Below are 27,798 nucleotides of genomic sequence, written 5' to 3'. Positions count from 1 at the left end.
CCGTGAGAAGTGCTCCATCAGGCAGAGTCAGCTGCGGTTCCTTGGACATCTCATTGACCGGTCCGGGATCCGGCCTGACCCAGACAAAGTGAAAGCTATAAGGCAGCTGTCACCACCAGCAGACGTGCAAGAATTGAGAAGGATACTGGGAATGGTAAATTATCTTGGAAGATACATCCCCAGACTCTCTACCGTAGGACAGCCGCTGTACGAGCTCTTGAGGGACAAGAATTCATGGACATGGAGCCACGCACAACAAACTGCTTTTGAACACATCAAGGAGCTGTTGTCAACTGCACCAGTACTTGTTTTCTATGACTTGAACAAGCCCACGGCTGTGTCAGCAGATGCAAGTAGTTATACATTGGGGGGTGTGCTCCTTCAGCTTCACGGGGAGCAGTGGAAACCTGTGCCATATTGCTCCAGACGGCTCACTGAGGCAGAAACACGCTACGCCCAGATAGAGAAGGAATGCCTGGTCGGTGTGTGGGCATGCCAGAAGTTTGACAGATACCTCAATGGACTGGAGCAGTTCAAGCTCATCACTGATCACAAACCGCTAGTGCCTCTCATTAACAGCCACAGTCTAGACAATGTACCTTTAAGATGTCAGCGTCTTCTCATGAGGCTCATGAGATTCAATCCAGTGGCAGAATATGCGCCAGGTCATCGCGGACACCCTGTCACGCAGTCCACTGGCCAGCACGTGTGCAGAGACAGACACACACTCTGACGTGGCATGCTACGTGGATAGTGTAGTAGAGGGGATCCCTGCATCATCAAGCAAGATGGATGAAATCAGAACGGCGACAGCAGCCGATGCCGAACTGCTGTCGGTTGTGAAACTCATAAAGAAAGGATGGCCTGAACACTTAAGCAATGTGCCCATGGACGCGAGAGAGTACGTCCAAGTGAAGTCAGAGCTATCAGAACACAATGGCCTGGTCCTCAGAGGAAGCAGGATTGTCGTGCCAAAGTCAATGAGAGGTGAGATCCTTCAGAAGATTCACGAAGGGCACCAGGGCCTAGTCAAATGTAGGGAGAGAGCGTGCTCATCTGTGTGGTGGCCCAGACTCTCTACGGAGATAAGCATGCTTGTGACGTCATGTCAGGTGTGCTGTGAACTGAAAAGAACACATCAAAAGGAACCTCTCATCTCCGCACCGCTTCCAGAGCGACCCTGGAAGAGAATTGCAATGGACCTTTGTGAGCACCAGCACCACAACTACCTGGTAATCTCAGATTATTACTCCAGGTTCCTAGAGATACTGCACTTACCCTCGACAACGAGTGCACAGGTAATTCAAAGAATGAAAGCGGTCTTCGCCAGGTTTGGCATTCCAGATGAGGTGGTGAGTGATAATGGACCCCAGTTTTCAAGTGCAGAGTTCAGGGAGTGCGCGAGGCAGCTCGACTTCAAGCACTGCACATCCAGCCCTCACCATCCACAGGGCAATGGGCACGCAGAGAGAGCTGTACAGACGGCAAAGAAAATTCTCAAGCAAGAAGATCCTGTGATGGCTCTGATGAGCTATAGGTCCACTCCGTGCTCCACCACAGGCTTCAGTCCAGCCGAGCTGTTGATGGGGAGGAAAATCAGAACCACACTCCCCACTCTGGAGAAAAATCTCCTACCCAAATGGCCTAGCAGGACAGCTGTGAAGGAGAGGGACGGAAGGGAAAAGGCTAAACAGGCTCACTACTTCAACCGCCGTCATGGAGCCAGGCCCTTACCTGCCCTGCAACCAGGAGATGTTGTATTCTCCAAGTTGGACCATGAAAAGTCATGGTCTTTGCCAGCGGTGATCTCAAGCGAGAGCACCACCCCGAGATCCTTCGTCATCAGGACGCAGCATGGAGCGGAGCTGCGGCGGAACCGCCGTCACCTCCAACCAGGGCCAGTTCCCCAGCCCATCCCAGCAGCGCACAGGGACGTCACAGGGACAGACACACACTCTGATGGTGCCACCATGTCAGAGACCGTTCCTGTGAGTCAGAGTGTGGCTACACCCACAACCCCTCTGCCCGGTCAGACTGTGACCAGATCGGGACGGGTGTGCAAGCAGATAGACAGGCTTGACCTGTAAATAAGTGCAGATCATATGCCCTTTTGAAAAAAAAAAAGAGAAGAAAGGTTGTATTGACATTAATGTGATACTGTTGATTTGTGAAAAAAAAAAGAAGAAAGTTGTACAGTTGTACATGTTTATCTGTTGATTAGGTTTATCTGTTGGTTGAGGGGAAAGAGACCTGTGTATGTTGAAATGACTCCATTTAAGTTAATCTTGGTTTATGCTATGACCTGTTTGAATAGGCATTTTCAGTTAAACTGTTCCTGTGATGTTATTGACATAACACTTTAAAAAGGGGGAGATGACATATACGGTAGTTAATGTGCTTGCACACATACTTGTCATATACGGTAGTTAATGTGCTTGCGCATATACTAGGGGATATACGGGAGGTTAGCCGATGTGAGCGAGACACACGGCAGTTAATAAACCTGAGTTGAGCATCCAAACAAGTATCTATCGCATTACTTTACAGGGTCCAGTGTTGGTACCAACGTGTTTCTAATATGATATATCTGTGGATATGATAAATGTATTCTACATTTATAGGAGGGCGTTCCAGTGCTGGGACGAACGTGTGTTTGTGTTTATATCTATGTATCTTAGAGCTATGGGTGATAGATCTATGCTGATGTATCTATTTATGATAGACCTATGGTTGATAGATCTATGTACGATAGACCTATTGGTGATCCCTCTATTGTGATTGCTCTATGGGGATGGATCTATGTATAATAGATTTGTGTGATAGATTTATGTGTGATGTATCTATGGTGATAGATCTATGTGTGATAGATCCATGTGTGATATATTTATGGTGATATATCTGTGTGTCTACAGGACGGCATTTCCTACATGGGGTCCAGTGCTGGGACCAACGTATCGACTATCAGCATCAGCACCACAAACGACCCTCGCAGCACCCACATGGGGGTCAGCTTGCGCGCACACACACACACACACAGGTCAGCTCACACATGGGGGTTACCTCGCACGCACGAACACACACACATGGGGGTAACTGCGCATGCACACATACAAACACGCACACTGGGGGGGGGGGGGGGGGGGGGGGGTCAGCACGCACACACACACACACAGGGTCAGCTCACACACACAAACACATACACAGGGGTTAGCTCGCGCACACACACACACAAACACACACACTGGGGGGGTCAGCACGCACACACACACACACACACACAGGGTCAGCTCGCACACACACAACACACACACAGGATTAAGCTCGCTCACACACACTCACTCACTCAAACACACACAGGGGTCAGCTAACACATAGCCACCACACACAATATCAATGTAACCTGTCAGTGTGTGTGTGTAGGAGACCAGAGAGCAGAGTATTCTGCAGTACCATGAGGAACCTGACACGCCCCCTATACTGGTGAGAGTGTTTTTCTCATTCTTTCGATCAATATACATCATTAATAATGGTTAATTAATAACAGTAATGTGAGTAATAGACCTTCCAGTGAAGACCTCTAGATGCAGTATGGTCCCCAGTGAGTGTGTGTTCCAGTGAGACCTCTCTATGAAGTGCGGTCCCCAGTGAGTGTGTTTTGCAGGCTCTGAGGGAGGGCTGTGTTCTGATGGTGGAGGGGAACCAAGCGACTCTACTGGGAGGCTCTGAGGCCCGCCTCTTTACCAGGTGATACACGCCAGTTAGGCTATATAAACACACATGCATAAATACAAATACGTACAGTATATGTACGTACATACATACATGTGTGTATATATATGGGGACTGTGTCTGTGTTTCAGAGGAAAGCCGACTGTGGAGTATAACACAGGAAGTGATCTCAGCTTCCTGTTGACTGATGAACACTAACCAATCAGAGATCTTGTTTCGGCCAGCTTTGGTCGTTAATGTGATTGTGTGTAAATAAAGGTCTCTCAGCACTCCCTCTCTCTCCTCCTCCTTCATGTTGCTGATAAGGCTCTGGAGTCAAAGTCCGATCTGATAAGATCAGCAGTAGAAGAACACTAGAGACATGTGATTAAACAAATAGGTTTATTAGAGTTCAAAGGTGAAATCGTCTCGGTCATGATTAATAATCATTTGGAGCCCAACGTGCAAGAAAACATTGCATCATAAAAATAGTTAGCCTTGTGACGCTCTGATAGAAAAGGACAACAAAGTGATGCTATAGCAACCAAGGTGGTCAGTGAGGGGTCTGGTTCTGTTAAGACTCTTGGAGAGGCAGGAGGGTATGTGCTTTAAACTGGATTATGACATGATGGGCATCGCTCTACTGTCTCCTTGCCCCCCTGACCTCCTGGAGGGGGGGTCACGGGTCACATGGGTGAAAACTTGAGTTTGTTTACAGATTTGATTTTGTACTTTTATTTGTAGTCAATGTTTTAATAATCACTTATTTTAAATCCATGGTATGAATGTGTACCCAATATGGGCAAATCGATGCTAAAACCATTCCATCAATTATTTGTATTCTCCACATGCTAAAATCATTGTATAAATTATTGAATATCTCCAAATACGCACGCACACACACATTCAAAGTTGTTATGGAGAAATGATTAAATCACAACTACAAAAATGTACCAAGAGCCATTAGTACCAATACATAAAAAAACGTAACATATATAATCATACTTAATACCATTATTGAAAACTACTAAGCATCTACAAACACCTGCATGTTATGGCACATTGTTGGCTAATACCACCCCAAAGTTAGTCAAAGCTAATCTAACAACACCACCCTGATGACCCTGAAATGTAAATCAAATAGGAATAAAGGTCCCGTTCTCAAGGGAATGGTATTATTGCCTCTTCCCCACACAGCAGCAGGATCCAGTAGATCTGCCTTAGGTAACATACTAGCACATTTCTTCCTTAGGTAACATACTATTATGTTTCCACCTTAGGTCACATGCAAGGTTACATCCTACCATATTTCCATGCAAAGAGAACCCTGGTTCCCTCTCAATGCAGGCAGATATTTAACCGTTGCTGTTCAGAGGGAGGCTCTAGCAGTGGGCGGTACCTTCCCATTGTGGTCGTGATATACCTTGTATATAGCCTGGCTCCACCCGCCTAAGTACTTCCGCTCAATTTGAATTTCCCTTCAGTACAAGGTCTGGGTCTGCGGTATATGGCAAGCCAAATTGTCATTTATTAACTAAGTTTGACTATCCGGAATTAACATTGTAGATATCAACAACTTCTTTCTGACTAGTCGTAATTAAATTTTGAATAGTTGGAATTTTCATTCAAGATATCTGTAACGTCATTTTGCCCAGTCAAAACTCAAATTCAAGATATCTGTAATTAGATTTTGACTAGGAGGAATGAAAATTAGAGATATCTACAATTTTAGACATCTCTAATCAAAATTCTTTTCAAGATATCTATAACTTGATAATAGATATCTACAATTAAATTATGACTATCCCTAACTCCAATTTGAGATATCTACAACGTCATTTTGACTGGTCGTAACTCCAGTTAGAGATATCTACAACGTAATTTCGCCTAGTCCAAACTTAATTTAAGATATCTTAAAAGGGACAGGTAGATAACTTGAATTGAGGTGAATTAAAGATATCTTGAACTGGAATTATGACTAGTCAGAATCAAATTGTAGATATCTCAAACTGGAATTACAGATATCTACAATTCAGTTGCAGATATCCGTAATTCACAAAGTGGATATCCGCAACTGAATTGTAGATATCTGCAATGAGAAACCCCATAGACATGAATGGCGAAAATGACGTCATTTCTCCTAGGAGGAATGTCTTTGTGGATATCTGAAATGACAATTGTGGATAGGAGGAATGTAGTTGCGGATATCCGAAATGTTAGTTTTGACTAGGCGAAACTGAATTGCAGATATCTGCAACACATATCCAGTCTAGCGAATTGATGTCCAATCGGCTTGCCATAGCGGTATGTTAGTGGATTTTCTCCGTCTAAATTTGATGCGCAACGTGATTCCCGACCAAACATTAGCAAATGGTTATGGAAGATCCAGATTGGCACTGGGCAGATCCAATAGCTTTAAACTTCAACAGACACCCTTCTTCAAGTGAGTTAACGTTTGTCAATTGAGTAGGCCCAGACTCTCTGAACAAATGAAATGAAGTACGAACGTCTGGTAGGACCAGGCTACCTTGTATATATATCTCGGCTTCAATGCCGCCTGGTTGACCGACGAGAAGAAAGGTTCTAGCGGGATCTGGTTCATCAATACATAAGAGTGTGTTGGGCTAATACAGCACAAAGCAGAGATAAACGCACTCCAGTGTTAGCATTGTTAAGTAAGGGATAATCACCTCAAGGCAGGGCAATAAACAGTTGGATATGCCCGGCTCGTGGACGGCTTACCGGTAACCTTCCACGAGCAGGGCATATCAAACTGTTTATTGCCCTGACTTGAGGTGATTATCCTGTTTATTCTACTTCTTGCTTGACAACATAATAAAACAATTCAAATACTTGAATAATTATGCTTTTTTCTTATTCGTATTGCAAGCTTATTAAATGTATACTCTGGTTGGGATCATCTCCCTCAAAAAGTAGTCCCCTTTAATTCCGATCGATCAAACATGTTTTGGACACCTCGAAGGGCATTATCCCGCTTATACCATGGTAACTTGCCAAAGAAAAGAAATTAAGATCATTCATTTATATTTTCATGCGTTTTACAATCCAAATATAAAGTTTTTACCCTCCCGTAAGGTTCTTATGCAACGGAAAAATTGCTCACTCTTCCACTAAATAGGACGGACCTTAGCTACGACTTGGCAACGGGAGATATTCTAGTCCGCTGAGCTATGAGCCAGAGAGCTAACGTTATGGATTGTACATATTTATAATTCGAAATTCCACTACCACTACCGGTGAGGGAGCAGATTGCAACCATCTGAATCCCCCCGTGAGTGAAGAAGTGTTATATGAGTGTGGTGTGGAGCTCATTTGTATATATAACTCAAATAACACCACGGTGTGTGTCGAGGTCTTATATAGAACTCCTATAATGCCATGATGTGTGTGGAGGTGGGGAGCTCTTATATATATATATATATAGCTCAGTAAATTTATAACTCCTATAACACCCCGGTGTGAAGTGTGGAGCTCCGTTTAGCAAGCGGTTGATTTTGATGTCCGGTCCAAGAGGATTAAGCTTCTTGGACCGGACATTAACACACACAGTCCATCTCATAACACCGCAGTGTGTGGCGCACACAACAATGCTCATTATCATTTAATGTGTTTAGTGAGAAGCTAAATCACACACCTTATAGAAAGAAAGCACATATAGACAGAATAATTGGAATCATTTGCACACAAAAGCTGTAAATAAATGACTGCCGGTGCTTGAGCCAAACTTAATAGCAGCCATGATCTACAGGCGGCAGCTAGAACCCAAGACGTGATTTATAAATCATTACTTTGCTGAGCTATGGGTTAATTCATCTCAATTAAATGCAGAAATGCAAGTTTGAAAACCACCACACTATCCACCATAAATCAGCTTATTCTGAAATTGAAAGTAAGCATTGTAAGTTTTGTGTGATGTTTGGTGTTAATAGACCTTCTGCAGGTTTACTCAGTAGGAAACAACATGGGATCATCACCACATCCAAGGAAATCGAACTACATCATGGCACTGGAGCGCAGTCGTATCGTCAGGGGACGCGACTACGTCACCCAGAATCCTCCAGGTAGTAGGTTTTCCCGGAGCGCCACTAGGCATCGGCGTTGCCGTTCTCCTCCGGCTGCAGCTGCTCCTTCTCCGTACAGTCCTCCTGCGGGGGTCGCACCCTCTTGAAGAAACCCACCTATAGGAGGAGAAGAGAGGAGGAGACATGAAAGGAAGAGAGGAGGAGACATGAGGGGAGGAGAGGAGGAGAAGAAGGTGTACATTAGATTGGATGATGATGAAGACACACTTATCGTGTGTATATAGCCCTTAAACATGATGAAGAGGAGTATACCATATTAGGAGTTACCTGACGAAGAGGAGTATACCATAGAGGAGTTACCTTGAACATGATGAAGAGGAGTTACCTTGTACATGATGAAAATGAGCAGGGCCAACAGCAGGAGTCCGGCCAGGACAGCAAGCGCTACGATCCAGCCCGGGACGGGAGGGGGCGTGTCAGTCAACCAGAGCACCGAGACGCTCAACTGATAGATGGATAACAACTTTATTAACCTGGAGATAGTTAACAACTTGATAAACCTGGAGATAGACAACAACTTTATTAACCTGGAAATAGTTCATAACTTTATTAACCTGGAGATAGATAACAATTGTATTAACCTGAGAGCACCGAGACGCTCATGTAATGAGGAGATAGAGTGGCGGAGTGGAAAGAGAGGATAGAGGACAGAGAGGATAGAGAGGACCAGCAGAGCAGTCAATTCACTGGTGGAACTGCTAAACACCTGGTCAGAACCACGCCCCCTACCGGGTCCAATCAGAACCACGCCCCCTACCGGGCGTGTTCCAATCAGAACCACGCCCCCCTACGGGATGTGTTCCAATCAGAACCACGCCCCCCGACTGGGTGTGTTCCAATCAGAAACACGCCCCCTACTGGGTGTGTTCCAATCAGAAACACGCCCCCCTACTGGGTGTGTTCCAATCAGAAACACGCCCCCCTACTGGGTGTGTTCCAACACTCAGATGGCCCCGGGCCCTGGACTCACGGTGGTGCTGTTGGAGGGCATCTCAGACACCAGCTTCTTGTACGGCATCTCGATCACACTAAAGGAGGCTGAAGACCTCACCGTGTAGGACCTGTTCTGGTTCTCTGCCTACACACACACACACACACACACACACACACACACACACACACACACACACACACACACACACACACACACACACACACACACACACACACACACACACACACACACACACACACGCGCATTCTGTTAGATGGATTTGCATACGAAAGTGTGTTGATACTAAAACTAAATCACTAGATAACACATGCAGTGAAAAGTGTGTATGGTGAACATATATATAAATATACAGTATATTATACACTCTAGATAGCCAGTCTTGCGTAGATGTAAGAGTGTTTGTAGATCATATATTACATCTAGTACATATTGTATATGTAATGTATAGTATATATTAAATATAGTATGTATATAGAGTGTATAGTATAGCATGTATCATATCTAGTATATAGTGTATGTATAGTGTGTATAGTTTACATTAAATATAGTACATACAGTATGTATAGTGTATATCAAAGTATATATTTATAGTGTATATCATAGTATATATTATATATTTATAGTGTATATAAAGTGTCTAGTAAATATTTATAGTGTATATATAGCAGTGGAGGCTTCTCCAGTGAGGAGGGAGGAAGATCCTCCTTAACATTGTTGAGAATAAAAAATGTTGATTGCCCAGACTATTAATGAATTATTGCCCTTAAATATGACTACTTTAATGCCTTTATGTAATGTTTGTTTCCCTCTGTAAAGGGACATTAGCACCCCCTATCGCCTATTGACCATTACTTCAGGGAGGACGTTTCTCCCTCAGCCTCCATTGACTCCCATTCTTTTCCCCGAAAGAGTTGGCGGCCGGTGAATAGCATGGGGTTCAATGGGAGGGAGGAGAAAAGTCCTCCTCTGGGCGGGTGTGACTAGCTAAGGGATCTGGATCCCGCCTACGTCTGTTCATAGCGCATGGCTGCGCTATGAACCAATAAGCAGGAGCCCTGGCTCTAAGACTTATGCCGCGTTTCCACTGCAGGGTGCGGTACGTTCGGTTCGCAAAGGTGCGGTACGGATTGCGGTTCCACCGCCAAAAGTGGGCGTGACCCGGACTGAGCCGTACTCGTTTTGCCCTCGTTTTCAGTACTCCTCCGTTGGGGGTACTGAAAACGAGACGCGACGCCTGAAAGGGTACCGGAAAATTCGAGCTACACACCCCCTCTGTTGATTGGTCGACAGAACCGTCACTTCCGGGCGACGTGGGGATAAAAACAAACAAACAGTAGCCTCGAGGTATTATTCTTTACAATGAACATGTCGCGTAAAACGCTTGCTTGGGCGACCAAGGAGGTGGAGACGTTCCTCTGCATTCTTGGGGAGGAAGACGTTGTTTACGATGTTTACGTAGCTGCCGCGGCGATCGACATCCAGCCTACCATAAAGGGTAATGTCGGCTGTGGAAACGCGACCTCGGAACTGAGCTGGGCTATACCGCCCCCTCCCTCCCGGACTGAGGCGAACCGAACCGTATACCGCACCCTGCAGTGGAAACGCGGCATTAGACGCATTTAGCATTTAGCAGATAATTAGCAGCTTTTGCATACCTCATAGCCGCAGCTATGAGGTATGCAAAATGAGCCCCTCCCATTCTTTTGCTTGACCACTAAGTTTGAAAGCTTTCTAACCAATCATTGAAGAGAAATGCCAGAGTAAAGTAATGCATTGTCGAGAGCTGCAGTGCCTGCCATGTTACGCCGTAACATAAAGCTGTGTTGACTTTACTAGTTTCTCTACATTATAATACACTACAATGTAATGACCACCACTAGCTAGTGGAAAATACATTTGTGTCTAGTACAGTGTTATATTTTGTTAGGCCATATATTGAGATGGCAGTGTGCGAAATACCGGATGATTTAGCTTAGCCAGTGATAGTGATCAGCTGTAGATTCAGCATAATTGCATTACTTTCACAGGCATAGGCAGCAGTAGTCATTATGCACCAAAATGGTCCCTACCAGGGGACAGAGGAGACTTTTCAAAACAAGAGCTGGTAAATTGGGAAAAATTAATTTAACTGTACTCAGACAACGCGGTTATATGCTATAGACCCCAGAGTATCTGTGGTATAAAGGCTAGGACAAATTTCGAATTATAAATATGTAGACTTTATGTTGAAAGTATAGACCGTCGCAATTTCCATTGAAACGAAAGGCGCGGTGATTATTCTTAAAAACGAGAGCTGGTAAATTGTGAAAAATGAATTAAACTGTAATCAGACAACGTGGTTATATGCTATAGACCCTAAAGTATCTGTGGTATAAAGGCTGGGACGAATTTCGTATTATAAATATGTACAATCCATAACGTTAGCTCTCTGGTTCATAGCTCAGCGGACTAGAATACCTACCGTTGCCAAGTCGTAGCTATGGTCCGTCCTATTTATGTGAAAAACGTTATATTTGGATTGTAAAACGCATGAAAATATAAATGAATGCTCTTAATTTATTTTCCTTGGCAAGTTACCATGGTTTAAGCGGGATAATGCCCTTCGAGGTGTCCAAAACATGTTTGATCGATCGTAATTAAAGGGGACTACTATTTGACTCAGAGTATACAACAGAGTATACATTTAATAAGCATGCAATACGAATAAGAAAAATCATAATTATTAAGGTATTTGAATTGTTTTATTATGTTGGCAACCAAGAAGTAGAATAATGGGATAATCAGTCTTATTTAAAGGGTTTGTACAACAGATCTCACGACCAGACATGATTGCGGCTCTTGTCGCTCTTGTCTCTTTCTGCCAACGACATGCGCGTAAAGCGGGGAGTGACGTAGAGTGACGTAGACTGATAATCCCTCTATATAGTGTATATATAGTGTCTGGTACCCTGAGGAAGTTGTTGACGGCCAGTCTTGAGTAGATGAACAGCGTCGCACCCTGGTTTCGCTCCAGGCGGCCAACCTGGCAACGCAGCTTCAGGCATGATGCAGTGGTGCAGTCCTACACACACACACACACACGCACACGCACACACACACACACACACTGCGTGTCTCTGGCGGCGGACACCCACAATGTCTCCACAGTGTATAGTTCACATTAACGGGGTGTGTGTGTGTGTGTTTTACCAGGATCTGCAGGTGGTCCTGGGGCCGGGGCTCCTCCAGGGCCCTCTTGTGGACGTGGTTTGGCTGCCGGCCCTCGTTCCCTCGGTCTCCAGGCTTCTCCAAGGAGACCGGCTTCTACACACACACAGTGTAGTTAGAAGGCAGGACATGTGGGACACGTCAGCAGGATCCATCTTGGTTCTTTATGCCAATGTGGCGCTCCCATAGGAGGCACCTGTGGACCGTGGAGGTATCATCTCTAAGCGTCTTATTTGACTGACGCTTGTGATTGGCCCCTCCCAAGGTCTGCAGGAGGCCGCTCGTTAAGGCTCTCTGTCTTAACGAGGCCTTCTTGTTAAGGCCCTCTGTCTTAACGAGGGGAGGCCAAGGCTGCATCCGAATACTCATACTTGACTGTTATATAGTAGGCATTTTGTAGTACGTCACAAATATAGCGTGTCCGAATGCCCAGTACGCATTGTGTAGAAGGCAAAAAGTTTCAGAATGCATACTACCGCCACAGTATACAACGGTAGGTCACTACACTATCCCACATTTCAGCCGGAGTCTGGTAACCGAAGAAGAAGAATGCTGAAATCTGTAAATTATCGCAGGTGACTTAATTTTGCTGGCATCTGATGTGCAGCACACAGGGGAAATACGTAATCTCAAAACATCCGGTGGCGTTTTGTTGGTGTTCGGAAGCGTTCGGAGGCGTTCTACGCAAAGCTGTAGAACGTACTACATTAACGGTCAAGTAGTAGACACTGCACAGAAGTAGTATATACTTAGTATTCAGATGCACCCCATGTCTGCTGGAGGCCTCTTGTTAAGGCCCTTTGTCTTAACGAGGGGGGCCAAGTCTGCTGGAGGCCTCTTGTTAAGGCCCTCTGTCTTAACGAGGGGGGCCAAGTCTGCTGGAGGCCTCTTGTTAAGGCCCTCTGTCTTAACGAGGGGGGCCAAGTCTGCTGGAGGCCTCTTGTTAAGGCCCTCTGTCTTAACGAGGGGGAGCCAGGTCTGCTGAGGGCCTCTTGTTAAGGCCCTCTGTCTTAACAAGGGCCTCTTGTTAGGCCCTATGTCTTAACGAGTGGGGGCCAGACACATACAGTATGCCAGTATCACCAATGCGTCTGGTTACCAGTCTACGCCAGATTCAGACTAATTGTTTATTCCACACTAGGGCCCGACCGATATTGATTTTTGAGTGCCGATGCGGATGCCGATTATTTTCAGAGAAAAATTAAGATTATGATTTAATCAGCCGATTAAAAACAAAACAAAAAAAAGCCTATAAAACGTAGTTTTTGATACCTTAAATATACTTTAAACAATTTTGACGAATATGTGAATTGAATGCAGAACCTTTGAGTGTTTTAGAATACATTTACAGTCAAAAATGAGTGTAATGTAAAATGTAAAATAAATAACTAACTCCCAATGTGCTGCGCTCGTGAGCAGTGACTAACACCTGCGTGCTGAGCAGTATGGTCTCACCGTTAGAGTCTACAGTATAACAAATTAACATGGCCTGGGACCTAAAGAAAAACAGGCACAACATGCTCAAACAACGCGTCTTGTGTACATTGGTGAGGTGAGCGCGCAGCTGCCTGAGCGAGCGTGCTTTCATGTTGTACGGTAAAATTCAATCTCCTCTTTTTTACTCCAGCTAAAGTTGTTAGTTAGCAAGGCGAGTAGGAGCGCAATCTGCAGGATACTAAGTGCAATAACATTTCTGGAAAAAAAAAAAAAAAAACGGTTGTAATCGGCGTCTTTTTGGCAGATGTTGATTATTTTCAAAAAGGCTATAATCGGCCGATTAAATCGGCAGGCCGATGAATCGGTAGGGCCCTATTCCAAACTCAGCACAGTGAGTAGGGCCAGTATGGATCTCTCTAACAGCAGATGAAAAGGAATGTACCCCCACTGTCGGCCATTTACCAACAAAGCTAAAATGTATTGTTGATCAAAAGCAGAACTATGGCTCTGAACGCTGGCTCTGAACGCTGGCTCCCCACGGTATGGACTGCCGCCATTTTTTCTACTATGTAGCTCGCTAGATGAAGCATTGAGCAGAAGCCCTCTAAACCCAGCGTCCCAGCCCAGACTCTTCGCTGGATCTCCACAGAGAGTGGCTAGAGTTCTCACCAGCTGGGTTTCCTTATTCTTTGTTCATTCCTACAATGACTATATCTTTGGTAAGTTAGAGGATGTTTTGATCAAAGCGCACCGCTGTGATTTTAGGTTGACTATATTCGATTGACAAACAAATAGGATTCATTTATTTCAGATGTTCTAAAGCCTGGACATTAGGGCTGGAACGATACACAAATTCACGATTCGGTTTGTATCACGATTTTTGACCCATGGTTCGATACATCCCACGATTCTTTTAAATTGAAAAAGCATTTTATTTAAACAACACTTAAATACCAATTATCTTAATGTAACATTTAATAACAAATAATTTGGAACACTGAACAGATTTGAACCGAAAGAATACTATTAAAGTATAGCTAAATTAATAAAGAAATAACCAAAGATTGCAGTTGGAGGATGCTTTTTGCTGGTAGGCATAATAGGGCCCCTTTAACTGTTTGGTTGGTTTATTCAAATATCCTTATTAGCGCTTCTTATTAGGCTATGTAGCTTAAATAATGACATAATCAGGCCGTATAGAATGCAACATGTTTAATAGCCTAACTTTCGATAGAACATGAACGTCGCAATAACGAGGCATAGTGTTACGAGTAGCATATGTTTATGTGCGAGAATGGCAGTGTGCGTATGCGTGTGTGAGTGACGTCAGCGAGTGAGTGGACGAGCGAGGAGAGCGAGCGGTAGCGCGTGTGTCTAGTGAAGAAGCGAACGAGTCCGGTAGAATAAAGTACCCATCCTGTCAATAATCGGTGGCCGCTTCATTCCAACCTATAAGCAGACAAACTGCCAGTCAAATCACACAAAACAATAGAGACAGGATCACACAGGCAATTTTTTTCGCGCTTGGCCCACTCTGGATAAATGTCGTTCATATCGCATATGAGGACTTCGACGGCTGTGGAGAAATGCAATCCTCCGTAGCCACGGAGAGCTGTGATCACAGAGAGGGCATCTCGTCACATATTTACGGCATCGATAGGAGGGGGCGCTGTCAGCAGACTATTATTTAGACAAATTATTAGCAAATTTCAATCGGACAATTTGACCGAAGAGTTAGAAAGGGCATATCGCGCTTCTGCCTTCTCACACCGCGAGACAGGTTTGTGGCTTTGAGTGTCGCGATTTTCGGTTTGATACGCGTATCGTTACAGCCCTACTGGGGACATCAAATAATATTTCACACAATAAGACTGCTTATAGTTATTTTTATATCAAGGACATTGTGCGGCACTCGGTGTAAAATGATAAAATGTGTAAACAAAACTAATCTAAAAAAATCAGCTCTCAATCAGCTATTGAGATTTAGAATGGAAAAACAAGGACTGTTGAAGGTCAAACTGAATCATCATCATGGATATCTGTCTGAAATCAACCAATAAATGAACAGTCTTATAAACATATTGATTCCACTTTACGTAGGCTATAATATAAAACTAAATACAATAAGTGTGTGCTTTGTGTCAGCTATGCGTGTGTGTGTGCTGTGTACCATCTGTTGGTCATAATACCAACAGATGGGAGTGCTCAACTTCTTGACTCTATTCCTTCTTTCAAATGATTATGACGCCAGTGAACATGCCCTCATATGATACCTCTCTGAAATGGTACAATACACCCGTATAACCAGAACTAATGTTATGAGCTCTTGTGTCAGACTCTCATGGCCATACGCGCATAGTAGAGCTTCAACTGAGTGATATTATTAGGGTTAGGGTTAGGGCTAGTCTCGAGGGTTATCTAACCCTAACCCTAACCTTAACCCTAACCCTTCCAGATATCTGGGTGTATCCCTTCAAACCTCCTCCTACCTCATCAAGCTCTACCTTAAATCCAATGAACAGGCAAAACAATCTGTGTGTGTGTTACTTACGGACACGTTGAAGGTGTTTATCTCCACATCTGTGGTGCAGTTGATTGGTCCGTCGACGTCATAGGAAATGATGTCAAGCAGAGAGCCGTTGCCATAGAGATATGGCCAGTCCACCACCAGCATGGCCTTACTGAATGCACTGGGACCACTGTTGCGAAGCTGGAGACAGATGACATCATATTGTAGGTGAGTGAGTGAGTGAGTGAGTGAGTGAGTGAGTGAGTGAGTGAGTGAGTGAGTGAGTGAGTGAGTGAGTGAGTACCTCGTATACGTGTAGTATCTGGGGTCCGATGTCGTCTCCTGACACCGGGGGGTTTCTGGGCTTCCAGTTGGCTATTGGTAACAACACCTGGTCTGGAACAGACGCGCTGCGCACACACACACACACACACACACACACACACACACACACACACACACACACACACACACACACACACACACACACACACACACACACACACACACACACACACACACACACACACACACACACACACACACAATTAACGCGACAGTGTATAGTCAATTTTTAGTCTGGATTTGTATTTTGTCATAATGTGTGTGTTAGTTTGTGTTTGTATGGAGGGGTAGGAGTTGAGTGTGTGTGTGTGTGTGTGTGTGTGTGTGTGTGTGTGTGTGTGTGTGTGTGTGTGTGTGTGTGTGTGTGTGTGTGTGTGTGTATGTGTGTGTGTGTGTGTGTAGGGGGGGCAGGGGGGGTATGAGATGTGTGTGTGTGTGTGTGTGTTTGTGTGTGTGTGCGTGCGTGTCGGTCACCCTCTGATGTTGACCTTGGCCAGCACAGTCAGGTTGGTCCTGCTGGATACCAGTGGGCTACTGTTGTTGAACTGGTTGGAGCTGAAACCACACAACTTTCCTTCAGCGTCATTCATAATGTAAATGACATCTATCAGAGACACACAGGGTCTTCCAGAGACACACTAGGCCTACCAGTGACACACAGGGTCTAGACACACAGGGTCTAAAAATACACATGGTCTACCAGAGACACTCGGGGTCTAGAGACACACAGGGTCTAGAGACACATCGGGTCGTGAGACCCACAGAGTCTAGAGCCACAAGGGGTCTCTACCAGAGACACACAGGATCTAGAGACACAATGGGCCTACCAGAGATACACAGGGTCTAGAGACTGACAGGGTCTAGAGACACACGGGATCTACCAGAGACGCACAGGGTCTACTAGAGACACACAGGGTCTGCCAGAGACACAAGGTCTACCAGAGACACAGGGTCTACCAGAGACACACAGGGTCTAGAGACACACAGGGTCTACCAGACACACAGGGTCTACAGAGACACGGGATCTAAGGACACACAGGGTCTACCAGAGACACACGAGGTCTACCAGAGACACACAGGGTCTACCAGAGACACAAGGGGTCTACCAGAGACACACAGGGTCTACCAGAGACACACAGGGTCTACCAGAGACACACGAGGTCTACCAGAGACACACGGGGTCTACCAGAGACACACGAGGTCTACCAGAGACACACGGGGTCTACCAGAGACACAAGGGGTCTACCAGAGACACACAGGGTCTACCAGAGACACACGAGGTCTACCAGAGACACACGGGGTCTACCAGAGACACACGAGGTCTACCAGAGACACACGGGGTCTACCAGAGACACACAGGGTCTACCAGAGACACACAGCGTCTAGGGACACACAGGGTCTACCAGAGACACACAGGGTCTAGAGACACACAGGGTCTACCAGAGACACAGGGTCTACCAGAGACACGCAGGGTCTACCAGAGTCTCAGGCTCTCCCAGCGACACAGGGTCTACCAGGGACAAACGGGGGTCTACCTGAAGATCTGCAGGTCAAACTGGACGAAGGTGTCATGTTCTGACAGCTGGTGGACACTGAAGCGCAGCTCTGCCAGGACCTGGCCAATCACAGTGCAGCAGGTTGTAACAACAGCCCATCAACACATGAAAGAGGAATAGGTTGGCATAACTAACTCCCTCTATTCTCAGAATGACAAGTTCCTTCAATAGTTGACTATGGAGTGTTTACTAATGAATTCCTATACTAAGTGGATAAGTGGATGAGATAACAAGTTAACCAGCTTGGACAGGGCCGATGCAGTAAGAGATGTGGTTCAGAAGACTTGGTAATAAATGTGTTAACTGATGACCGACCTTGGCTCCTCCCTTCATGGGGTTTCCCAGCTCACACACCACCACTCTGGTCTCGTTATCCTTCTTGGAGTTACATGACAGCCTGGATAGAGCCTGAAAAAAACAGGTACATTACCACCCAGAGCATAGCCTGGCCCAGTACTTCATTACCACCCAGCAGATAGCCTGGCCCAGTACTTCATTACCACCCAGACATAGCCTGGCTCAGTACAATAAAGTTATCAATAAATTATAAATAAATGACAACTATAAATGATCAATTAAAAGAAATTCTGTCCAGAAGGTATCTCTTAGTTTACAAGATGAAGAACACCAAATGCCGCCCCCCACACCAGCCAGCCAACCGGGCGGCGCTGGTTTGTGTCACTCAGGAGCCCAGCCAGTCAGAGCGGATTCTCTGTTGTTCCTTAATGTGTCCCGCCTCTAACCAGGAGGTCTCACACATCTAGACTCTAGTGACCTTACGACCCTTGTCCCATCTGGACTCTTGATACCTTACGACCATGTCCCACCTGGCTGCGGACCACCGTGGTGTAGTCGGCCTGGGGGGGCGGAAAGACACGTAGCTCGGCCTCGTACGCCCCCTCCCCCCAGTTCTCTGCGCTGATCTCCAGGGTCAGCTCGTTGTCGTCGCCGATGTACAGCTGCTTCCTGTCGCTGGAACACAACACACACAGCTGAGACCAGCTAACCCTAACCCTAAACCGATGTACAGCTGCTTTCTGTCGCATGAACACAACACACCGCCCGACGAGCTGCTGGGTGAAACAACCTCATCCATACACTTAACTAACACTCACCCTCATCCATACACTCAACTAACAGTCACCCTCTTCCTTACACTTAACTAACACTCACCCTTACACTGAACTAACACCCACCCTCATCCTTCAGTGTTTCCCCTAGAATTTTTTTTAGGCCCGGTGGTAAGAGCTGATAGTGTGATTTGTTATAAATATTTCACGGGATGCTAGAGTATTTGTTGGTATTTGTTGGACGGGGACGGGGGACGGGGGGGGGGGGGGAAGCGATTGTTGACGGGGGGGGGGGGGGGGGGGGGGGGGTTGTTTGTCTTCAAACTTCGTCTGGGCAATGAGGAAAAAGTCAATGATAAAATTTTTTTTTATCATGGCCATAGTCTCGTCAATGTGTGGGAAACACTGAACAGTGTTTTTATAAAAACAAAGTTGATTTAATGTAAACTAATTTCATGTACAGGAGCATAAAGCACCAATACATATTGAGATAGCTGGTGGTGAGCTTGGATGGTTATGATATTATGGCTAATAATAATAATTTTTTCTCTTTTTCATTTTTTTGGCCGGTTGTTGGCCTGGCGGGGGCGCTCGTTGGCCTGGCGGGCCGCCAGGCCTGAACAATGGTAGGGGAAACACTGTCCTTACACTTAACTAACACTCATCCTCATCCTTACACTTAACTCACAGCCCACCCAGTTTTATTTGTTGTAGTGAGTGCGGCAGTTTGACAGGCTGAGTACACTGCACATTGTGCAGCAGCCCAACCCTTTAAGGAGGACTTACCTCTTCACAGACAGCCTGAGGTCGGGCTTACAGATGTTGTCTTCACCACAGTCCAGCAAGATGTGAGCCTGGAGGAGATAACCGGGGTCGGCTTAGCTCAGGAAGTAGAGCAGTTGTCTTGTAACTGAATGGTTGTTAGTTCGATCCCCAGCTCCTCCTATCTATAGTGTTGATGTGTCCCTGAGCAAGACACTTAACCCTAACTGCTCCTGACGAGCTGGCTGTCGCCTTGCAAGGTTGACTCTGCCGTCGGTGTGTCAATGTGTGTATTAACTAGGGTTGAGCACCGAAACTCGGTTCCAGTAGGGAACCGGTTGCGACGTAAACGGTTGTAACGAGATCGAATAAGAACGCACATTTCGGTTCCTCATAACGGTGCCTGACGTTTTTTAACGCCCCTTGCCCCGCCCCCATGGTGTTGCGGCGTCAACTTGCGTTACTGCTGGGCGCTATAACGTCGGAACGCAATGTTCAATGTTGCGGTAAACAAGCATGGTACGACTACGACTTTCTTTATAGGTCCATGACTGCGAGGCGTGGTATTTCAGGCCAACTGGTAAAAGAGTGTGTCACGGCTTTCAAACATATAAACCATAAAGCCTATTGGCGCCTCGAGACTCAGGACGGACTTGTCAATTGAAGATCGGCAGGCTGTAGTGGGTGAACGTGAATGAACGTGTGTGCGTGTGTGTGTGTGTGTTGCGAGCGAATGTAATTTTAAAGTAACAAACAAACAAACAAACTCAAAGCCGATGCATGCATCCAAAACTTGCTGTTCAAAAACCAAATAAACAAATCAAAAACAGAGTCGTTATTCACTTCAAATACTTTTTCTTTTCAAAACTTGGGAATTAATACAGCGCGGTACCGAGCGGTTGAAAACAATGTTGGCGTCTCCTGTGGCTGCCTTGCGCACATGAGTTATATTACTTAATATGACTTTGGCAGTAATGTTGCGCCATGATGCGTGCCTGCCTGCTTTCAGTGAGCAATTAAAATTATTTGTAATTTTAAAAAGATATGTATCAGTCACAGCACTCACAGCAGCCTTTTCGGGTAAGTCGAGTAATTGAATGCCAACCGTAAATCTTGCATATCAAATAGGCTAGCAAACACCGTTGCCATTCAACTCAGTGTCCGCTGACTTTCTGCTTAATGCAAGTGTGTGCCGTTTCGTTTTTTTAAGTAGGCCTACCGGTTTGAGAACCGTTTTAGCACCGGAACCGTTTGAAAAGTACCGAGTAGGCACCGGTATCGGATAAAACCCAAACGATACCCAACCCTAGTATTAACTAGGGCTGGCCCGAATGCCATTTTTTAGGCTTCGAATACTCGTTGGTTTTTCCGAGCGAATATTCGAATACTCGTTCCAGAAAAAACACCATCAAAAACAACATTAATAATCCCTATATACTCCCTGGAACCGATTTTGACAGTATCTGCATATTTTGTTGAAGATTTAATAGCTTTTGAACGTTAATTAATAGGCCTAAGTAGGTTGAAGTTCCTTAGTTTTTCCCTGTGAAAGCGAACAGCTGTTGCTCCGTTCCAAATCAGCTGTTCTCTGCCATCTCAGCCCTTACGGGAGCTTTTCAATTAATCCTGGAACGTGCATCTTTTCAGGGAATTTTTACAATAAATCCATAACAAATACCGAATATTGATTGTCTTATGTGTCCACATTATATCCATTATAGTGACCGGGAATTCCCAAGACGCTCATGCTCTGCAGCAAGCCAGTCACAGTTGTACAGCGCACGGATTACTTTTCCTCCAGAGACACCGCTAATGTTGTGTCATAAAGTATAGGTAAACAAGATATCTATTCTTCCTCCACCTCTCTCCCTTCTCTGCTTGGTGTCGCTGACGCTTATAGTTTTTTTTGAAAAAAAAACACGAAGCTCCGAATACTGATTTTAAACTTCGAATACTAATTTTCCGAACGAGTATTCGAATATTCGAATAAATCGGGCCAGCCCTAGTATTGACCGAAGTAAGTCGCTTTGGATAAAAGCGTCTGCTAAATGCCCTAATTCTAATTGTAATTACAGCTGCTGTCACCTGCCCGTTGTAGTTTAGCTATAGTTGAGCTACCTGCCTGGTTGGTAACCCGTTGGGCTAATCATGTAGTTCACAGGAAGTTTGTTAATTTCCAACGCAGCGTAGAGCTTGCCACCTTGAGTCTGCACGCATTGAAGAATTCAAGGGGTTTACCAAAGTGTTGCGGCCAGGTCTCAACCCAGGGTCGGGGGAACAAATAAAGATCAAATCCACTATTCTGAGCCCAGTATGTGTGAGGTGCTGGATGGTGGGGGTCAGACCTGTTTGGTGAGGTTGGAAGGAGCCTTCATGTCCAGGATTGGCAGCAGGCCGGTGCTGTCCGCTGCCAGCTTGTAGTCCAGACTGAACTCCATCACGACGGAGATGGGAGTGATCTTATCCTGGAACTCCCCCTCATCCTAAAACAAAGACACAGAGGGAGATCAACCTGGGTACTGGCAGAGCTGCTTGCCTTTGACCTCCAACTCATGGTAACATGGGCCAGTGGTCCCAACCACACCACCACACTTTGGATGCTCCATTGAAGATATGTTGAATGACATGGCGCAAAATCATTGAAATATACGGCGGTCGGTGTTACACAGGCCAACTGAAAATAGTGTTTTGATTCACCGGGTGCACACACTTTATTATTTTGTCTTGTTGACGAAAAACAATACAGTCTCTTAGTCTCTGCGTATGCGTAGGTCAGGACCTGTGGATGTAAAACGCAAATGTAAATTATCAGCGTAAACTAAATAATAAGAAATTATATTGCAATACTTATCGCAATACTGCGCTACTGTATTGATATAATTGTGAAATATCACGATACTGAACAGAATCGATTTTTCCCCCGCACCACTATGTGTTTCTATGTGTTAGTGTCTATAGTTTAGTGTCTATGTGTTAGTATCTTTGTGTTAGTGTCTGTGTTAGTGTCTATGTGATAGTTTCTATTTGATAGTGTCTATGTAATAGTGTCTACGTGTTAGCGTCTACGTGTTAGTATTTATGTGTTAGTGTCTATGCGTTAGTGCATATGTGTTAGTGGCTGTTTGCTAGCTTCTAGGTGTTAGTGTCTATGTGTTAGTGTCTATATGTTATCGGCTCTGTGTAAGCGGCCATGTATTAGTTTCTATCTGTTAAGGCCAAAGTAAACTACTCTTACTCCGTAATCCGTAGTCCGACTCCGTAATCCGTAGTCCGACTCTGTGACTACTGATACCCCTCAAGCATTCGAAGTTCTCCGTCAGGATTTTGGATACGCAATGCAATTCGCCGCTCGCTCGCCGCTCGCTCGAGTTTTATATGCAGACTACTAACCATGTAAATAGTGTTGTAAATAAACGTAACAAATCTTATTTGGTGTTTTATTGGTCCTTAATGTGCAAGTAGACAAGGTACAAAGTAAACTAGAACTGCAAGCAGTTATGCAGGGGTCCAAGCAATGTGCATTTCGCCGGAACAACGCGACAAGAAATGTGCATTTCGCCGGCACAACGCGAAGCTAGTGTTCAAAACGCTACCGTGAACCTGTGGATATAAAGGTTTTGACTGTTGGAGGTTCGGTGTGGGAGATATATCCCCAAACGCGTTTTCAGAATATTCTGTTAAAATGTAAGCCTATTTTTTATGTTCTCAGGTTACATAACTGTAAATATTGTTTACTCTTAGCGACAAAAGAGGACGCAAGAGCACACACAATAATTAATGTAATGAATGTTCATGTTTTGTATTGTGACCTAATGGACTTCCCGTACATCGACATTTTTATGCGTGACGTTTTTCATATTCAAACAGTCCGCGCTCAACCCAACCGGCAGATGGCCACATTTCATTGTTCTGAAATAAATGTCCTATAATGAGAGAAGTCGTCAGCCTCCTTCCTACGCATCGTCAGCAGCACCACTCTGCTGATAAAACTCAACAGGTTATGGGCCCAGGAGACGTTTGGAGGAGAAGATAGTCGACGAAAGCCAAGAAAGTTGCAACGGATCGCGTGCTGAAGAAGGCTGCTAACCCGAGGAGAGGGGCAAGCTAGCATGGCAGAGCAACGAAGGGCAAGTAGCAGCAGGCTACATCGACTGGTATTCGACGGCGACGAAGCAAAGTATGAAGTTTGGGAAACTAAATTGTTGGGACACTTTAGTTTATTAGGACTGAAAAACACTGTGTTGAATGAGCCAGTAGAAGAAGCTGAAAAAGCAGCAGATCCTGAGAAAAACGCGGACGCGTATGCAGAGTTGATCCTACTGCTAGATGACAAAAGTCTGTCTCTGGTAATGAGAGATGCGCAAGATGATGGCAGAAAAGCATTAAATATTCTGAGAGACTATTATGCAGGGAAGGGAAAGCCTTGTATAATTAGTTTGTACACCACGCTGACCTCACTTCAACAGTCCATCGGCGAAAGTGTAATAGACTATATCATTAGAGCAGAGACCGCCATAACTGCCCTGAGAAACGCGGGAGAAACGCTGGGGGACAGTTTGCTAGTGGCTATGGCACTGAAGGGATTGCCAGAGAGCTTCAAGCCATTCGCAATTCATGTGGCGCACACCTACGATAACATCACGTTTGCTGACTTAAAGACCAAATTGCGGAGTTTCGAGGAAACCGAGAACATCAGAGCAACCGGGTCGAACGATGACAGCGTGATGAAGACCCAGGGGAGAACCGGACGGCGACCTCCCAGTAGCAGCGCACATGGACCGGGCAAAGACGACAGCGAGATAGTGTGCTTCAAGTGCGGGACCAAGGGGCACCGATCGAGAGCGTGTCGACAGAAGACGTGGTGTAGTGTTTGCAAAAGTGACACACACAGGGACGCGACATGCAGACGAAAAGAACAGAGACCGAAGGGACGGCGTGCGCAAAGTGTCGGAGAATGCTGAGGTAAAGGAGGACTTCGCGTTCAAGATGGCGGACGGACGGGCCAGTGACCAGCGGCAGCCGGCGCGCACCATCCAGGAGAGGGGCCTGATGGTGGACACCGGGGCCACATCCCACGTCATCAACGACATCGCCTTGTTCACAAGTTTCGACAGCACCTTCAGGCCGGAGACTCACAGCGTCGAGTTGGCTGATGGGACCAGATGCAGCGGCGTCGCTCAGCGGAGAGGCACGGCAGTGGTTACCCTCATCGACAGCAGTGGACGGCGGTGCAATGCGAAACTGTTGGACGCTCTGTATGTGCCGTCGTACCCGCAGAACATCTTCTCGGTGAAGGCAGCAACCACGAATGGGTCCACAGTCGTCTTCAAAGAAGACAATGATGTCTTGATAACCAGATATGGTACCAGGTTTGACATTCATGTGTTTGGCAGGTTGTACTACCTGCACACTGAGATTGAGTCAACTGATGATAAGTGTAATGCAACCCACGACATCCAAGCATGGCATGAGATACTAGGCCACTGTAATTATGATGATGTGCTTAGGTTACATGATGTTGTTGATGGTATGCAGATCAAGGGAAAAATGGGTAAGCCTGAGCAAGAGTGTGAGGTGTGTATTCAAGGGAAGTTTACACAAACTAGAAATAGGAACCCCGATGCCAGAGCAAAGGCTCCTTTAGAAATGATACACACAGACCTTGCAGGTCCAATAGCCACTGAGTCATTAGATGGGTACAAATATGCACAGTCTTTCACCGATGATTACTCAAATGCAGTATTTGTTTACTTTCTAAAGAAAAAGAGTGAAGCAGTGCAGGCAACTGAAAAATTCCTTGCAGATGTATCCCCTTATGGGAAGGTGAAGTGTATGCGATCTGATAATGGAACTGAATTCACAGGTGGTGATTTCGAGGCGCTGCTGAGGAAAAGCAAAATTAGGCATGAGACGACAGCTCCGTACTCACCGCACCAAAATGTAACAGCAGAACGTGGGTGGCGTACTCTTTTCGAGATGGGCAGGTGCATGCTAATTGAAAGTGAGTTACCAAAACACCTTTGGCACTACGCAGTACAAACAGCAGCAACGGTACGCAACAGATGCTTGAACAAGCGCACAGGGCTGACTCCTTACGAGATGTTGACAAACAAAAAGCCCAATGTGTCCAGAATGCAACGATTCGGGTCTGTTTGCTACAATTATAAGCAGGAAAGGGAAAGCTTGACTCCAGGTGTGATCAGGGGCGTTTTGTTGGGTACGATAAAAATAGCCCAGCGTATTTGGTGTATCACCCAAATACAAACAAAGTGCAAAAACACAGGCTGGTGAAATTTGTGAGCAAAACAGCTGCAGAAAAACAAACACAGACAGATGAGCCAGATCTAAATGATGACAGTGTGGGGCACAGAGTCAGGACTAGGGGGACGCAGGGGGTCAACAGGAGTGCAGAAAAGGCTCTAGAGCAAAATGAACCCGGTAAAAGTCCACATTGCGATAGTCCAAGGGCAGCAAATGAGTCTACTGAGCATAATGAAACTGGAAGTGTTACAAGCGTCGATCCTGAGAGTAGGCGGTATCCAACAAGAGAAAGGAGGGCACCAAATTACCTAGGCGACTTCGTGAGAGAAGACAGTGATAGTGACGGGATGCATGTCACAGTAGACTACTGCTGCAGAGCAGTTTGTGGCTTTCCGCAAACTTATGGTGAAGCAATGCAGTCAGACAATTCAAAAGAATGGAGAAAAGCAATGAATGAGGAAATCCAGTCTCTAAATGAGAATAAAACCTTTTCCCCGACAACACTACCCGTGGGCAAGAAACCAGTGGGGGGTAGGTGGGTTTACGCAATCAAGTCTGGTGTAGATGGGAATGACCAGTACAAGGCTCGATTTGTCGCCAAAGGCTACAGCCAGAAAATGGGGGTAGACTATGGGGAAACGTTTTCACCTACAGCAGACCAGTGTTAGAATTGTGATACAGAAGGCAGTGCAGGAAAATTTACTGGTCCACCAAATGGACGTGAAAACCGCGTTCTTACACGCCCCCATCGACCACGAAATCTACATCAATCCACCAGAGGGCTATGAAGAAAAAGAGGGTGTAGTCTATAGGCTAGAGAAATCGCTTTATGGTCTCAAACAGTCTGGAAGAAACTGGAACAGGGTTTTACATGATTGCTTAACTGAAAATGGTTTCACACAAAACCAAGCTGACAACTGTGTTTATTCTCAAGAGTCTAAAGAAGGGAAAGTGATCATAATTGTGTGGGTCGATGACTTGATCATCGCTGCAAGCGATGAAGGAAAACTGAAAAAGGTGAAAGGGATGCTTGCAGAGCAATTCAAGATGAAAGATTTGGGGCAACTCAAACATTTTCTTGGTATTGATTTTGATTTTTCTGATGAATGCATTAAGATGTCACAAGAGAAGTACATTAACAAAATTCTACAGCGTTTCAACATGTCAGAATGCAGGGTGAGAGATACTCCTTGTGAGCAAAAGCTAGAATACAGTAATGATGCAGTTAAAATGACAGATATCAGGATGTACAGAGAGGCCGTGGGCAGTCTGATATACCTGACGACCTGCACTAGGCCTGATCTGAGTTTTGTGGTGAGCAGGCTGTCACAGTACCTAGCTGAGCCTACAGAGGAGCAATGGGTTACTGTGAAGCATGTCCTGCGATACCTTAAAGGTACAGCAGACAAAGGTTTAACCTTTAGGAGAAGCACTGAGAATCTTGGTATAAAAGCCTACAGTGATGCAGACTGGGCGGCTGATACCATTGTATCGTGACCTAATGGACTTCCTGTACATCGACATTTTTATGCGTGACGTTTTTCATATTCAAACAGTCCGCGCTCAACCCAACCGGCAGATGGCCACATTTCATTGTTCTGAAATAAATGTCCTATAATGAGAGAAGTCGTCAGCCTCCTTCCTACGCATCGTCAGCAGCACCACTCTGCTGATAAAACTCAACACATTCCTTTGGCCAGTTAGGAGATGAACAATTCCCTCGTTTATGGCGGCCCCTAATGGCGAAATTCTGTAGAAGATATACAATTTCCTTGTTTAATGCGCCCCCTAATGGCGATCTCTATGCGTGTGCGTCTGAAGATGTCGTGTGCAAAGTTTGGTGTCGATTGGTCAAGAAATGTGGGAGGAGTAGCGAAAAAACAGT

At 45.4% G+C, this 27,798-nt stretch overlaps 1 protein-coding gene across 1 annotated transcript in view; it reads right to left on the bottom strand.

Annotated features, from left to right (window-relative positions):
- Positions 1–3,720: 3,720 nt before the first annotated feature.
- itgav (integrin, alpha V) overlaps positions 3,721–27,798 on the bottom strand; it is a 73,534-nt gene continuing 49,456 nt past the window's right edge. The window contains exons 20-32 of the mRNA XM_056611386.1: positions 21,998–22,135; positions 19,677–19,744; positions 18,648–18,792; positions 18,136–18,228; positions 17,800–17,879; positions 16,739–16,819; positions 16,224–16,329; positions 15,962–16,120; positions 11,956–12,069; positions 11,714–11,827; positions 8,782–8,889; positions 8,137–8,256; positions 3,721–7,907 (exon numbers count right to left, since the gene is read on the bottom strand). Coding sequence (XP_056467361.1) covers positions 7,815–7,907; positions 8,137–8,256; positions 8,782–8,889; positions 11,714–11,827; positions 11,956–12,069; positions 15,962–16,120; positions 16,224–16,329; positions 16,739–16,819; positions 17,800–17,879; positions 18,136–18,228; positions 18,648–18,792; positions 19,677–19,744; positions 21,998–22,135 — 1,419 coding nt within the window. The 3' untranslated portion in view covers positions 3,721–7,814. The remainder of the gene's footprint in view (positions 7,908–8,136; positions 8,257–8,781; positions 8,890–11,713; positions 11,828–11,955; positions 12,070–15,961; positions 16,121–16,223; positions 16,330–16,738; positions 16,820–17,799; positions 17,880–18,135; positions 18,229–18,647; positions 18,793–19,676; positions 19,745–21,997; positions 22,136–27,798) is intronic.

The sequence above is a fragment of the Gadus chalcogrammus genome, chromosome 16 (assembly GCF_026213295.1).
Source record: "Gadus chalcogrammus isolate NIFS_2021 chromosome 16, NIFS_Gcha_1.0, whole genome shotgun sequence".
NCBI classification, from domain to species: domain Eukaryota; kingdom Metazoa; phylum Chordata; class Actinopteri; order Gadiformes; family Gadidae; genus Gadus; species Gadus chalcogrammus.
This window is presented reverse-complemented; position numbering and strand designations above follow the sequence as displayed.